At 35.6% G+C, this 15,686-nt stretch overlaps 1 protein-coding gene across 1 annotated transcript; it reads right to left on the reverse strand.

The window, feature by feature from the left end:
• Positions 1 to 3,511: 3,511 nt before the first annotated feature.
• Positions 3,512 to 11,016, reverse strand: LOC120280585 (protein AAR2 homolog). The gene is given in 14 exon segments (XM_039287456.1): positions 3,512 to 3,765; positions 3,859 to 3,948; positions 4,425 to 4,481; positions 5,096 to 5,236; positions 5,953 to 5,985; positions 6,429 to 6,500; positions 6,583 to 6,675; positions 8,073 to 8,299; positions 9,169 to 9,187; positions 9,189 to 9,290; positions 9,531 to 9,591; positions 10,066 to 10,122; positions 10,308 to 10,390; positions 10,881 to 11,016. Coding segments are annotated over 14 exon segments (1,209 nt in total). The 5' UTR covers positions 10,995 to 11,016; the 3' UTR covers positions 3,512 to 3,705.
• Between the last annotated feature and the right edge of the window lie 4,670 nt (positions 11,017 to 15,686).

Genomic DNA, 15,686 nt, shown 5'->3' on the forward strand with positions numbered 1-15,686 from the left:
ATAATGCATCTTTCTTTGAAATTTAATCTGCCTCTGTGCCTAAATGTATTATATATGAATTTATAAAATCAAATTTTTATTATTGAATAATTCATGCCATTATCTTTTAACTTTTTTTTTTAATGAGTTTGGCATTGTCCCTGTTATGAAAGAGGATGTGGGAAATGAAAAGTCTTAGTTTAATTGTCACTGACATGTGGATATATTGGGTCATATGTGAGTGAGGTGCATGGACCAAATGCATTATTCTTAAGTCTTTGTGAAAAACTACTAAACCGATCACGCGCAGAGAGCTGGTCTCATGCAAAAACGCTCTCCTAGACACGTCAAAGTACCTACGTTCAGACCACCTGCAACCTCTGAAGGTGCGTGCATGATCCCACGGGATTCACCAGGGGTGTATTCCCATACCACCGACTCCGATTTGCAAAACCTATCCCTGGTTCCATAGCTGGAGAATTTTTTTTCACATCCCCACGAGGATTGTCCTGTTTTTGCATCTATGGAATATAGCACTTATATATTTTAATTTAAATAATTTTTTAATAAAATACTTATGTATGTATATATTAAAATTATGTATTCAGGACTGGGAGAAAAAGAGATTTTATTCCCCGATGGGGATTTACATCCCTGACTTGTTTCCAAATGTTAGCATTTGCCCTGATTGAACTGGGTCAGATCGAGGCAAAATGACAACTCTATGTTTAAATTATGGTATAATACCCTAATTGGGTCCTCTACTTTTGTCTCTCTTCTCTTTTCGTCCCTCTACTCAGAAATGCTCCTGACTAGTCCTTTTACTTTTGAAAATGTGCCCACTTAGTTAGAATTAATGCTCCTAAGTAGTTCCTCTACTTTTAAAAATGGCTCAACTAGATGACTAGTTTAGAGTATTTTTAACTAAATGGGCACATTTTCAAAAATAAAGGGACTAGTCGGGAGCATTTCTGAGTAGAGAGACCAAAACCAAAGAGAGAGAAAAATATATACACTATTTTGATGATTATATTTTAAATTATCATGTAGGAGCCACAAACGGCTGCATAAGGCTTTTCCCTCACCTTCCAAAAGCTGGGTACTTTGGAGCCTTAGATTGTGACCCGTATTAGTAGTGCTAGGCCCATGACTTTCCTTAGTGAGACTTGCATTGCTTCTTAGCTCATTAGCTCATTAACTCGTATGAATGTAGTCGCATATATAACAATTCATTTAATGAGGATATGTTAATAGGCTCACTTAATCCTCATTGCAAACATATCTATCTATGCGCCGAACATTTCTATCACCATTTTCCTTAAGAGTAAATGTGAGGAATTTTTCTCTAATAAACAATGTTGTTGGACCCGGTTCAGTATTGTCTACCATATCTCAGGGGTTGACGGTCAAGGGTTCAATTAGAGATGACTCAGAGTTGAATCTAGATCAATTATAAAATATAAAAGAATATATTATAATGTAAAAAATTATGGCATAATAATTAATAATGATAAAATAGGATGTATAATACAATTGTAATAATATAAAAAATTTAAATTTTATATTATCTTTAAATAAATACATAAAAATGTATAATTTAATTATAACCATGATCATTTAAATATTCACATATAATTTCCTGGATTCAAATTCATGAATTTGGATATACTCAAATTAATTTTATTATCGTTATTAAATATTCGGGCCCAAATTTTGTAAATCATTGCTAACACTACCACCAACATCCCACTTTACCCAAAAAAAGAGAAAAACAAAAAAAAACAAAAAAAAACCTAACCTTAAGCACAGTATACTTTTTATCCAAGGTATGAGGCTTTATAGATTTTTGTATAAATGCTTAAATATCAATTTGGCAATAAATCTATTCCAAATCTTCCTTAATTTTAAAGATAGCCAAGTGTTAGTAGCCAGTTTAAAATCTTTTTTAAAAAAATAAATCACAAAAAATAAAAGGAGAAAATCTATATGAAAGCTAGAGTGCACAATGAAAATCATCCCTCCGTTAAATGTTTGAATATGAAATTGGATAATAAATAAATGAATATTCGGATTTGAAAAAATTGAAAGATTGTTATCATTTGAGTTTGTTAAAATTTTGGATTTTTAAAAATAAAATAATAAAAATAATTGTTATCTAAATTAATTTAAATTTTGCAGCAAAAGTTTGTTAGTTGTATTTGATAATCATTGTATTAGTTTGAATATCCATAGTAGCATTAGTGCAAAAACCTGAGGCCTTCAAGATATTAATTTATTTTTCATCATATACATATATATTGGACTTTATGTGATGAGAGGAGAGGATAATATAATTTATATGGCATTACTCATGATAGTTGTGCAAATGCAAGAACAGAAATTGAAAACAATATTAAGAAACAGGAAAACAGAGAGTTTGATTCACTAATTGTTCAAGTTTGCTATGCTACTAATATGTTGATATTGATGCCTTTCTATCAATTGAAATTTTTGTTAATTCTTTTATTCATTTTAACATATTAAGTACACTTGAGAGGAATGCTTTGGATACATATTAAGTCTTTTGCTCCTGATGTTCTATATATATATATATATATATATACTTGAGTCTAATAAATAAGCTACTAGTTTCCGAATAAAAGCTCTCTTTTTCTTCGACACAACATAGAGAGTAGTTAGTTTATATAATTATAGGCATCTAAATGCATTGAGGATAATAGACTTGTTTGATAATTATAAAGTTTTTTATTTTTAATTTTTTTTTTTAAAAACTTTGGGGTTAAATTTTAGATTTAATTGATTTTAGTTTGATTTACCAATGATTGCACACACACATATATAGATATATATGGGCACAAAAATCAGTTGCTGATGGTGATGGTTACATCCATTGGAACATAGCTAGCTTCAAAAGTAATTAATGTATATATATATATATGTTAAGCATGCATAAATCGTATGCATGTACTCTTTGATCGGTCTAGTCATCATCATCTGAGGAAGCTTAGCTTAGGGATTAAGCTCACAAACACAATCAAAATTGTTGTGCCAAAATCGAACAAATAAAAAAAACAACAAAATAAAATATTTGAATAATAAACTATACACACACGCACTAAATATATATTGAGAGATACAGCTACATGCTTATTCAATGAGTGTCTAACATTTAACTTCAAAGGGTACAATTGGTTAACATCAATGAATTTCGGTCGATTTGCTTGGTTGTAAATGATGTTCAAAGCAAATGGTTTATATTGTAGGTACCTGAATCTCTGTAGATGTACATATGATTTGCATCAATGTCATCATTTATAAAATAAATACTATTATTTATTGTTTTCTTCATCATAGTACCATCATCATCTTCCATATTATTTATTTGATCAGTATCGTTTTCCAATATATATATATATATATATATATAGACATCTTTCATTAATTTAAATATATATATTTTTTTGTTTATTTTAATAAATATTTATTAAATCAAAATTTAACGGAAAAAATAAAAAATAAAAACTCCCTAGAATAAGTTAGAAAAATTCCATTAAACCGAAACTTTTATCTCCAAAGGAACACATGCAGAAGCAGAGAAAAATCAAGGATTAAGAGCTCTGTAACACATGAAGGGAAGAGGTGGGAACCATAATTTATAATATTGTACAATATTGTTGGCGGATTCATGTCATAGAGTCCAACAAGAAACGGCTATTCCAGAGCTAATTAATTAGCTTGGTCTTCAACAGGCATAGCCTCATCTGGAGGTACAACCACTGGTGCATACTGCAAACAGGTTAAAAAACATAATTTTAGTTTCTCAGCCAAGAAGAAATAAATCAAATAATGGATAGCAAAAGCCATAGAAAAATGAATAACCTCATCCCCATCTTCACACATAACATCAAGAGCGCTCTCCTCAAAGTCCCAGCCAAATATGTCTTCCAATAATCCCTTGAGTTTTCTGGTCTGCATGTGAGACAGCAAGTTAGCTTCTTGTGCTAGAGAATTATTTTGAGAAAATTCTTCACAATAGAACCAGAATTATTTCTAACTATGTAACAAGTATTATAGTCCCTAATTTTCAGCATACATTTGATCAGAGAATGGTACTTGTGGGTTGTCTGCTGGGTTTCTCAATCTTGTGCATGGGGAATTACAGTTGATCACAGACAGTGAAGCTGAGTCAGTCTAATTGCAACATGGCGTTTGGAATTGGGATGTATAATCCCTACTCTGAATCATATCTAAAATGCAGATTTAGTTTTTTTTTTTTATTTAGTTTACTAAAACTTCAAACAATTAAACTTTTCTTGTTCTCATGCCATGCTTATACCTTCTGGATTTCAAAATTATTATGGTTTCACTGAACAAAAGGGATTCTTGTCATTTCGTAAACAGAATAGAAACATGGATGAGTCAAGAAAAGGATTCAGCCTTCATACCCATGTCAGAAGATCTCCATCAATAACAGGAGATTGTAACACCAAAAGAAAGAAGTCCTGGAAATAAAAAACATGCTCAGATGTTAACTAAAGCATCTTTCAAAGGAATACTCAAAAAACTGCTTCATGAAAAACAACTATAATCATTAAATTGATAATCTGAGTAAACAGGTCAATCAAATATGAATTGGCCCAGTTAATGGAAAAAAAATCAGTGACGTAAATTTCCAACTATGAACATATGCTCTAAGTAATTCATTTAACTCATGAATGATCTGCTCTAGTAATAAATTATTGCAATGCACAAATCCCTTGCAAAAACAGAAGTGCTTTAATGTTCAAAATGTAGGTGGGGCTGTCAACAGGTTACGCTAGCCTGAGATAACTTGAATACACGGCCTAAAATTTCACAACCATGCCCATGCCCTACTTCTTTCACGACTTGGGTCAAGCCCAGTGAAAATGCATTTGAAAATTGCATAAGCCTGAACACAACCTCAATTGCAACTGAATATTTTAATATGGCATTCCAACTTTGGGCAACGGTGTTTTTTTTTAATATGCATTCAGTTCAGACTAGGCCAGAAGTAAATCTGTTTACAGTCCTAAATTGGACCTCAAGAACTTGCATTCTAAACTAGAATTAGATTGAGAAATCTGGAAATACGAACCTTGCAAAGGCGATACAAAAAGATGTCCTTCGAGAACCATGCATCATCTAAGAATACTGAGATTTCCTTACCCTCAGCTGCAGTGGTACTTTTTTGTTTTTGAAAACCATACTTCAACTGCCAGTAGATCACCTCAATAAACTGCACAGATCACCTAATGAATAAGAATATTAATATTTCAAAAAAAAGAAACATTAATGATGCCCAGAGTCAATTGTACTAGTGATACATTCATAGCCTTTCACAATGCAACCAGCATATTGCCGGAATAATGAGAAGCTTCTAATAAAATTGTTCTTACAGTCTCACATAAAGCATATCATCCATCAGCACATGTACAGATACACGTTGTGGATCATTATAGGATAGCAAAATAATACCACATGGGACTGATGAGGTACCCATGACCTCATTGATGTTCCATATCAAGAAGAAGGGAGTTTACAGACATTGGTACAAACCTGACCTGACTGAAATATGTTGGTGTTTGGAGGCGAAGACATTAGAATAATCCTTTGAATACAGTTGTGTTAGTTTCCAAAGATAAAAGATTTTGTTAGGATTTGTTAGCCTATTGATTCTCTGGTTTAAATGGGAGATTTTTCTCCACCAATTCAGTAAACAAAAATTGTATATTTTAACTTGGGGGCTTTTAATTTAACATCTACCACCTTAATGAAGGTGGAAAGGTAATTTTTACTCCAAAAGAACATCACAACCCATGCATTTATTGCACTAAGTTGCTTGTTGAAATTCATTGCACTACCATATATCATCATCACACCCAAGAAGTTGATACCAAGAAGTTTCTGGCCACAGTAGTATATTAAAAAAAATGAATTTAAAAAGAGAATTACCTTAGAAAATAGTTGACTCCTTGTTCTAAGAGGCTGGAAAGGAAAAGGTTATATTAGAAAAATAATAACACGAGCTAAACTAGAAACTCCAGTCACATTAAAAAAATCTCAAGACCTAATAACGCTTCAGTATCTTTCTCTCATAGAAGCAGCTTGATGTGAAAAAGAACTTTCTGAGTATTTGTAGCAACATGCAACATATATATATACACATATGCATGTATATGATGATAAAGTTGTACAAACTTTTCTTGAACTCTGGCTCTTCAGTGATACCCATAGGCTTCATGTGAAACTTCGGCAAACATTCATGAATTTCAACACTTTTCCCTTTCTACTAGTGTATAAATATCCATTAAACAATGTGCCTTATACATGGCAATATTCTCTTCCATCATCATAATTTATATAAACACCTAATGAAGATTGTACTTTGATAGATCTAAACTTAAATAAAACAGAACAAAAATACTTACAGCTTCTGTGCAGCAGAGGAAAAGGCTTGCTAATGTTTTCCATTGAAGAAATGCTTGAAGTGATTGCCCCATCTGCAAGCTTTTAAAATTTTTTAAGTCAATAATACACAGACCGAAATTTTGCTTAAGATAGAGATATATTAGTTGACTTTACCATAAACGCCACAAAAGCAAATTGCAGCTCTGCTAGAAGTAGATTTTCTGCACCCTTGAAGTCCTTTAAAAGGATGGTTTCCAGCAACTGGGTCTGAATAAAATTTATCTATTTAGTGAAACATTACATCGCCATATAAAACAGAATCTCAATATAATCAATGTCTTCTAAAAAGTCTACTGATAGAAGACCTGTAACCAAATATATATATATATATTATAAAAATATTAAAGATTAGAAGAAGAAGAAAAAGCCTCATGCATCAGAAAACAAGGATAGCAAATAGCAACTATCAATTATACACAAAGGTACAAAAGGAGGTTGGAGTTCAAATGCAGATCCATTGCAATGAAATGTTTGTGCAGAAACAAGGATATAAACTTATCACATATAGTTATAATGGAGCCACAATTTTCCATACAAAATCTTTTCTGATAGGAGAATGATATGCATGTAGTATCAAGACTCATCAGAGCTGTGATTCTCCCATTGCAAATGTCTTTAAATTGCCAACATCACCGTAACCGTAACAAAGCGAATTAAAGAAAGTGCATAATCAATTCCACATAAACATTCTTAGACCAATCGAAAGCTATTATACCAAAATAAAAAATATGAAACAATATAAAATAAAAAATAGAAGTAAAATGAATTTTAGTAAATTGCGTCAACAAGGACCTACAATTAGAGATTAATCTGTACCCAAAATAGCATATTTTGTTAGTAGCACATTTTGTTACTCAAACAGAAAAGCTATTGTAATTACAGGAAAGATGAGAAAACAAACAAGTATCAGTAGCAATATCCTTTTAGAAGCTAAAGCGTCAAGATGGATGGATTATCCTCAGGAGTCGTTTGGTTCGCGGTAATGTAGAAAGATTACCAAGTGTTATGTGCTAATCTGAAAATATTACCACGTTTGTTATTGCACGGTGGTAATCTGGAAAGTAATATCACATTACCAACTTATAAATATTACCAAGAAAGTTGGTAATCCTATTACCACCAAATTTGGTGTCTATCTTGAATTACCGTGGTAATCTTATAACCTTTTATATTTTAGCAAATTGATTACCATGACAACCAAACACGGCAATGAACTATTCCCAGTAATAAGAGTTCCCAACCAAACATGTTTATATCAAATTACCGCAATATTCCCAACCATATAACATTCCCACTCATATTATCATGGTAATCTTGTTATGTGGTAATATGTTATTACCACGAACCAAAAAGCCCCTCAGTGTAAAGCTAGTAATCAGTCCATGTTTGATCCAAATCCAAAATTCTGCATAAAAAATTTACGAAGAACAACTCAAAACTTGTGTGTTTTGTAATTAACTTACCAAAACATTGAAAGGAGTTGTTGATCTTAAGTTTTTTAAAACCACAAAACCATATAAACATTGGATCTGTTTCAAATGTTCATGAAATCAAGAAAAATATCATAGAATACTCAACTTTCAGAATTAAAGTAAGGACCTTACTTTGTCAAGGTTCATTGCAGTAAGCTCTTCACCAGAAATATCCTTACGCTTAACAATTTGGGAAATTTTTGTATAGTAGCATTTATGTCTGTGTGAATCTTTTGGGGTAGTCCTGGAAAACTTGCTGCTATTTAATTGCTCCATCAATTGTTTCTCCATAGCTGTTCTTGGAACATCTGGGATCAATCCAGATTCACAAGCAATTGTAATATCTCCTCCAATAGGTTCTGTGATTAAATCAGGCATTAAGCGTAAATAGCAATATATACTTTCCAACTTTGAGTAATGAAAAATAACAAAGTATAGTTGAAGAAAAGAGATATAGCTAACAGTGTGATGATAATGCTGAATAATAAGGTGCAAGAAATACATTGTAAGTTAATACTCAGCCAACCCTAAATATTTGGGACTAATGGCTTCTTGTTGTTGTACATGGTATGATAAGGTAACAATCAATAAATTATCTTCAATGTTTGCCTCAAAAGCACTTATTATTACCACCATTTACAATGGTTGACGCACGAGGTGTTAGAGGGATGGCCTTTATTGCCTAAGTTTAAAGACTAAAATCTTGTTTGATGATCCCAACCAGAGGACGAGAATTATAGTCAAGAAAAACATGTTTTCCTATGATTCACAATAACCCTTTAAATCCACACCATGATCAACCTATTCCAAAATTTCTGATTGTCCAAATGAGTAGGTTCAATAGAAAGGTAAACCAATTTGAAATAAATAACAGCATATGCCCTTAGTAACATAATAATGTAGTGTGGCCATCGATCTCCAGGTGGCAACAAAATAACAGAAAATAACAATTACATCATACTATCCAAGAGAACAATCATTCGAAATCAAACATGGAACATTCTCCCCTGTGAAGTTATTCAATGCAGAGTTTAAACCATTCATTTCATCCATTTATCAGATAAAAAATTACATGTAAATGTTGAGAGTGGAAACACATATAAACAAAAAGATAGCATGACCTACTCAACATAGAACTTGCAACAAGGACAAAAGAATTGGTCCGAGACATAAACTAATGCCACTAAATCATATATGCCACAAAACAAAGGTAACATGAAAGCATTACCAAGCCGTTCAATAGCAGTGATTCGTGATGTAACTAGACAGCCGCTTCCACTCTACAAAGTGATCCAAAGCATAAGGTCCAAGTTGGTTATCAAACTCCAAATGTTTCACTCGCTTGAATACCTACACTCCTATATGTTGAGTTGAGTTCAGGGACATAATCACTTAATGACTCATTGCTTTTAAGATGCCAACTGATGATATTAGGATATAAATGTGGACAAAAAGGGAACGAATCAACATATCTCACAGAAATAAAAACTCGGAGTTTCATTTTTTTCTTATAGTAAATTCAGGTATAAACTACAGTTCTCTCACTAATATCTAAAATTTTCAGATGGTATGTACTAGTAGGGAAATAACCTCATCCTCTGAAATTTTCACCAAGTGCTCATCTTGGCAATGCCATCTACGAACAACTACTCGCATGGATGATGTTGTAGCCATCAATCTAATCCAAAGACATAAAAAGAAGGTAGATAGAAATATCATAATCACAACTCGAGAAGAATCAATTCACAAGCCCCATATAGGGAAGGAAAGTGCAAAAAGAGGGGTAAAAAAACCAAAAACAGGTCATATTTGGATCTCCAATTATTCTAAAATGCTTACTGAAAAAACACAAGAAAAAAATCACAATATTATTGCTCGGATCAATATCTATTTTTTTCTGAACTCGCATTTCTGACTTTTAGAAAAGTTTTTGACAGTTTTGACTGGAATAAGAATCTCCCTATCACGTGTTTCGGCAAGAAAATGAAATTACACACACAGCAAACAAGTAGTAAAAATTAGATGTACAGAGTTAGCTAATCTAAAAAGTTTATTGCGAAATACAAAAAAATGGATGGATAATTAATTAACTAAATCATGATAGAATGTTTGAAACAAAAGTACCTCAGAGTAACTTGTAGTGATAAAGAAGCCAATTGTCGGAGAGAATTCATTTCCTTCCCTATAGGTAACAAAGGGAACAAGAAAAACCAAATGAAATCCAAAACCAGTCAACCATTCATCAGGCAATAAAATAATTATTAGCATTTGAGTCTTTATAAAGGCATAAAGAATGGAAAGCATGTTTTTTTTTAATTTAAAACCAAACAACAAAACTTTTAGTGTTTATGAGTGAAGGGGATTTACTTATTCGCTGAACTATAATAGACAAAATGTGGACCAGGTGGGATCATCTTCATGCCTTTGAAATTTGGACCCACAGAGAACATCTTCCAGATGATCACATGTAGAGCACAAAAACACACACATCCATATAAATATAAAAAAACTAGAAATTGAATATAGTACACAGGAAATGAATACTCAGAACAATCACAAAAACATTGCAAATGATGACTTCATCTTTCAACAGCAATGTGAGTAAGTTTATAATTCAATTATGTAAACTAGTAAGTAAGAGAAACATCATTCAAGAATCCTACTAGGAATTCATATATAATGTCATTTGAAACCTAGAACAATCAACATCTTTCTGATAAAGTTCACAGCATCCATGCTCAACAATCAAAGCGTGACATTCAAGAACATTTGATACTTTCTAGTAAACACATCAAGAATCCAAATCAAGAACAAAGTCTTTGTGATACCAACAAGCAAGAAAATACATTTCAAAGATTTCTTTAGGGTTAGGGTTAGGTTTTGAATGAGATATTGGAGAGATTCCGGAAAGGAAAGCAACAAGGGTGATTGGAGGAATACCTGGGTGTCGATGCCGAACAGGGTGAACTGGGGGACGTCGAGGAGGAGGAGAGTAGCCCCCTTCTTCACCAGCTCCAGCGCGGTCTCTTGATCCATCTGAATCCCCGACGCCATTCCTCTCTCTCTCAAGCTCAGAGAAGAGAGCATTCTAGATGATGCTTATAAAAGGAAGCGGATCCGGGCGGGTTATTGTTTGGATCCGATGAAAGATGGATCCGCTATGATTGTCGGATCCTCTTGAGATTTTGATTATCCATTTGTGTTTGCCTAAAATAGTAATTTTATTTAGGGAAAATTACTGTTCCCCCCTCGTAATTTTCAAAACTTCCCAAAAACCCCCTCCTACTTTTACACACCACTGACTAGCCCTTCCATAGTGTTTAACTTCCCTTTTACCCCCACCGCTCACTTCAAACGTCCCATGTTGCTGAAATCCCATTTTTGCCCCTCGAAAATGGTGGGAAAGGAAAGCGCCAAATCACATCATGCTCAACCTCAAGGACTTTTCTGCTTGGTTTTTGATAGACAATGCCAAGGAGTTGCATTACATCTTGTTGTTCTCCTCATTATCATACCCGAAATATATAAACCTGCTTTCTAATGTAAAATGAAATCGATTTCCATCGGATTGGTCAAGTGCACTTCATCTTCAAAATGAGTCGTAGTCGATTTTTATTGTCGAGGCGAGCATGTGCCATTGTCGCCTTCTCGCTTATGGTCAGAAGTTAGATTACTGACGAGAAGAACAAAGAATTACGACGAGTTCATTTCATTGTAAAGTTCTTTTCCTCGCTTATGGTTATCTATTTGTATATTTTTAAATAATGTTTAACTATTTGCTATTATCCGCTTAAATATTTTACTAATATGTTTAATAATTGTCATATCCGCTTAATACATCCCATCTCCGCTTAACATTATCTTTACATGTATAACTATTCATAAACGTAAATTCTCAAAGTCTCGCAGAAACGGTGATCTTTTTCGCTTCGATCCGAATTGTCGGCATGCGGCACGTGGCATGTGGCAAAGAGAGTATCCTGCAAGCGTAAGAATTAATGATCGATTAATTCTTACGCACCGTGAACATAAATTTCCGAACACACGCTCGCTCTCATCACCAATCGCTCGGCCATCGCAGGCTTAACTTTTTCTCTGACACGAAGAGTCACCGCTTGTGGACTTCACACCATAACAACTGTGAAGAACCCTCCCCATGGACAACCACCCTCGCCGTCCCTCATCATCTTCCCTCCTCCTCCTCCTCCTCTTCCTCCTCTTCCCATAGACAACCACTCTATCTCGAAAGCGATGTTTCAGTAGCCTTTCTTCCTTATCTCGAGAATCACTAGCCGTAATCATCGAACTAGTTAAACTATTTTTTCGCTAGCCGAAATCCTCTCATAATCGCCTCGAACGCAGGATTCTCCAGATGGACGACGGGAAAGCAATTAAGAGAGCATTTCGACTTGGGTAAGAAAAAGAAAGTTTTCACTGATCAAGGTGATCATGCGAGATTCTCTGTAGGAGGGAGATCGCTGAAAACATCCTTTAAGACGGGTTGACATTTACCACTCGAGACTTTCTCTCGTTAACGCTTAAGAAAAATGACGCCGCAGCATAACCCGTTACGCTCGTGTTTAACTATCGTGATCGCCGCTTAAGTCCTACCACGACTACATCGATTAATAGTCGCTTTTCATGAACGTGTGTTGCTTTAACCTTTTTAATGTCAGACGCTTTTGCGTGTTCAAGTCGATGCGCTTGTTATGCAATCGCCGTGAGCATTCGAACGTACTGCATACTTGTTTCAATATACGAGGGTCGAGTCGTGAGCGTCCCAAAGTCCGAGTGACGTCGTAGAAATGTCAGTAAAATGTTGTAAATCTTCGTAGAATGTTGTAAATGTTGTAAATCTTTTATAAATAAAACGAAACAATCGTGATTTTCGATCGCGAACTTCTGAAATTTAAACAGAGACCTAGTAAAAACAATGGGAAACAAAAACGCCATCAGTAAACAATAGAAAAAGTTAAACAATACTCAAGTTACTCTTTAAACAACGACAACGCTGTTTAAGAAAATACGTAAATATGTTTAAACAAATGACCCAGGAGGTACCCATCTAGCAACGCGATGTCAGCTGAAAGCATTCAATTTAAAACAATAACATATTATTTACATGATATAGACTTTAGTTAAACAGCTAACCGCTATGTTAAACACTATATGTATCCTGCTTTAAACATAAAAAGCTTGACGCTTTACGCAGACTCATGTCGAGTCGAGAACTTTCATCTCGAACGACGACAACATGTCTTCCCTCGCGACAATGACATATATTTCCCTTTTCGCCCTGGGATGGAGGGAAAAATACCGCCCAATCACATCACGCCTAGTCTAACCTCTATGCATACAATCGCAGACTTTTTGTTTGCGCTCGATCGACCGCTTGTTCTTTACATCTTCTACTTCTTCTTCGCTGCCTTCGCTTTGTTCTTCATTTCATTTGCTCTGTATCGATCTTGGCTTTTCGAATCGATATATTACTGGAGAGTTTTTGTGGTATCGCTAGATTCAACGGGAGGGAAGAGTGCTAATGTTCACGGCTCGACTCTTGGGAATCTGGTGTTACTGAGATACGTGAGCGATGGGGTCCTCAAGTCTCTCTTGTCGTGGTTAAGTTCATCACACCGTATGGATATAAAACGGTTCACCTAATAGAAAACGATGTCGACTTCCAATGGATGTGTCACGCCCACTCCATCTTCAAACGTGTCGTAGTTGATCTTGTCGCTCGAGACGTAAAATGTGCCATCCGTTTAATCCTAATGAAAACGAGGTTTACTCGTCAGAAGTTCCTTTTCTTTTAATTATTCCGTTGTCGGGTCATTATTGTTTAAATATCGTCCACATCGGGTTAACATATCAGACTAGTCCTTTACGTTATTAGTTAATTGTTTAAGTATTTAATTTAACGCTTAACTATTGTCATTATCGCTAAACATTATATTCTCCGCTAACATATTGATCTTTCATCTGATCAAGTGTCGGCGAGATTGCATTCTGCGAGTGCTCCCATTCATCCCCATGAGCACTCGACCGTGTGGATGTCTTCCTTCCTCGCCGATCATTCCAAGGTTGTCGTTGGATATTGGTCAACGCTGACTGCCTCGAACATTTCAGTGGACGCACTTTCAAATCATGCAATCAAAAGCGAATTTCTGACTTCAAATTCATAAAGAACGAAAAACATCGAAAGTGATCGCGAATGCGCCGATGGTTGTCAGCTGCGCGCCTTCACGCATCAAAAAGAGTATAACAAAAATACTTTCGTAATCAAGACAATCAACCCGGCACACACTTGCGGTGGTGGCAGTAGGTTCGTGCCACATCCGAAAAGCGTCCCAAAACTGGGTTAGCGCATCGCAGTGATCTGCTAGAAGCTTAAGCGAATCCGCCCCTCGCATAAGGCCACCTCGACATTCGGAGGACACGTTATGGAACATGGTGTCCACATACCACTAGCAAGGTGCTTGGTTGGGAAAAAGAGTATGCCTTGTGGTCCTCGACTGCAGCCGACATCTCCAGACATGACTGCTTGCTTTGGTATGTGGATAAGGCGGCTCGAGACAACCGCTAAGAAGTAAGTGCGATCGTGGAGAGAGACGTGTGATCGCTTTTAAAACGCGTTCTTTTCTTTTCAAGCGCGTGTATCGTGGGATTCAAGAGGGCTTCAGGTCAGCTCATTTCTCGGCACTCCACCTCCTTGGAAAAATATCGGGGTACACTCATCGCGCCATGCAGGAAAGATGGTAACAATGATCCACGCCGCCCTCGGATGAGTCGTCACAACGAGACCGATGCCAATTGACTTGTTCTATATCTAAGTTGGGCGATGCCTTATACGAAAGCGGAGATTATCATGAGATAATCACCTTCGTCGGACGGTCCAAAGGGCCTTGCGAGCTTAATCGCGAGAGTCTTCTCTTCTTCGACACGCTGCATCGCTCTTCTCGACATTTGGAGGCCAATTTTTATGAAAGCCAATGTCAGACTCGGGAAGGCATTGAGAGCGCCGGTCTATACGCCTCAGACGTCGCGTGGCATCCACGGCCAAAGATTTCGATGATACCGGACGAATCAGCGACGCCATATCACCCGAAGCTCATCACCGTTGATTAATAAATCGGATATGGCACATCGGGTCGAATTGCTCTACTCGAGGTGATCGTTGGGGTGAGATGTGTATTCAGCGTCTGAGTCGCTCAATGCTTGGATCGAGGAAGCTCGTCATTTCGCGGGTGGACGAAAAAATAGTCGACCGTAAGGTCTCGCGAATGTTGATTTACACTTTAATATTTAGTATTACCCTTTAAACATTCTCAATCTTTGTTTAATTTACACTTTTCCTGACTTTTAAATATTAATCATTTCGTTTATTTAATTGCTAGATAATGTTTAAACATGTTGATGAATTATTTAACATCAATCGTCTTTGTTTAACACTTTTTGCCGGTTGAGTTGATGCTGTTATATGGCAAAGCGACAGCGACACGAATGGGAGACACTCGCACCCGGACATACATTGAAGTTAAGGACCATTGTTGAGGCCAGAAATCGCCGTATTTGGCGTTGTGCCGATGATCGTTAACAATCGACAATCGCAATGACTACATGGATCTCGCCGTGAACTTATTAAGCATATCGAGTGCAAGTTTATTGTACCCCTTGCAAACATCTTCGCGACAATGCAAGACAGAACACCCAGCGTACATGAAATTTATTAGCGGTACTTCAAAGTAA

Source organism: Dioscorea cayenensis, chromosome 17 (genome assembly GCF_009730915.1).
Source record: "Dioscorea cayenensis subsp. rotundata cultivar TDr96_F1 chromosome 17, TDr96_F1_v2_PseudoChromosome.rev07_lg8_w22 25.fasta, whole genome shotgun sequence".
NCBI lineage: Eukaryota > Viridiplantae > Streptophyta > Magnoliopsida > Dioscoreales > Dioscoreaceae > Dioscorea > Dioscorea cayenensis.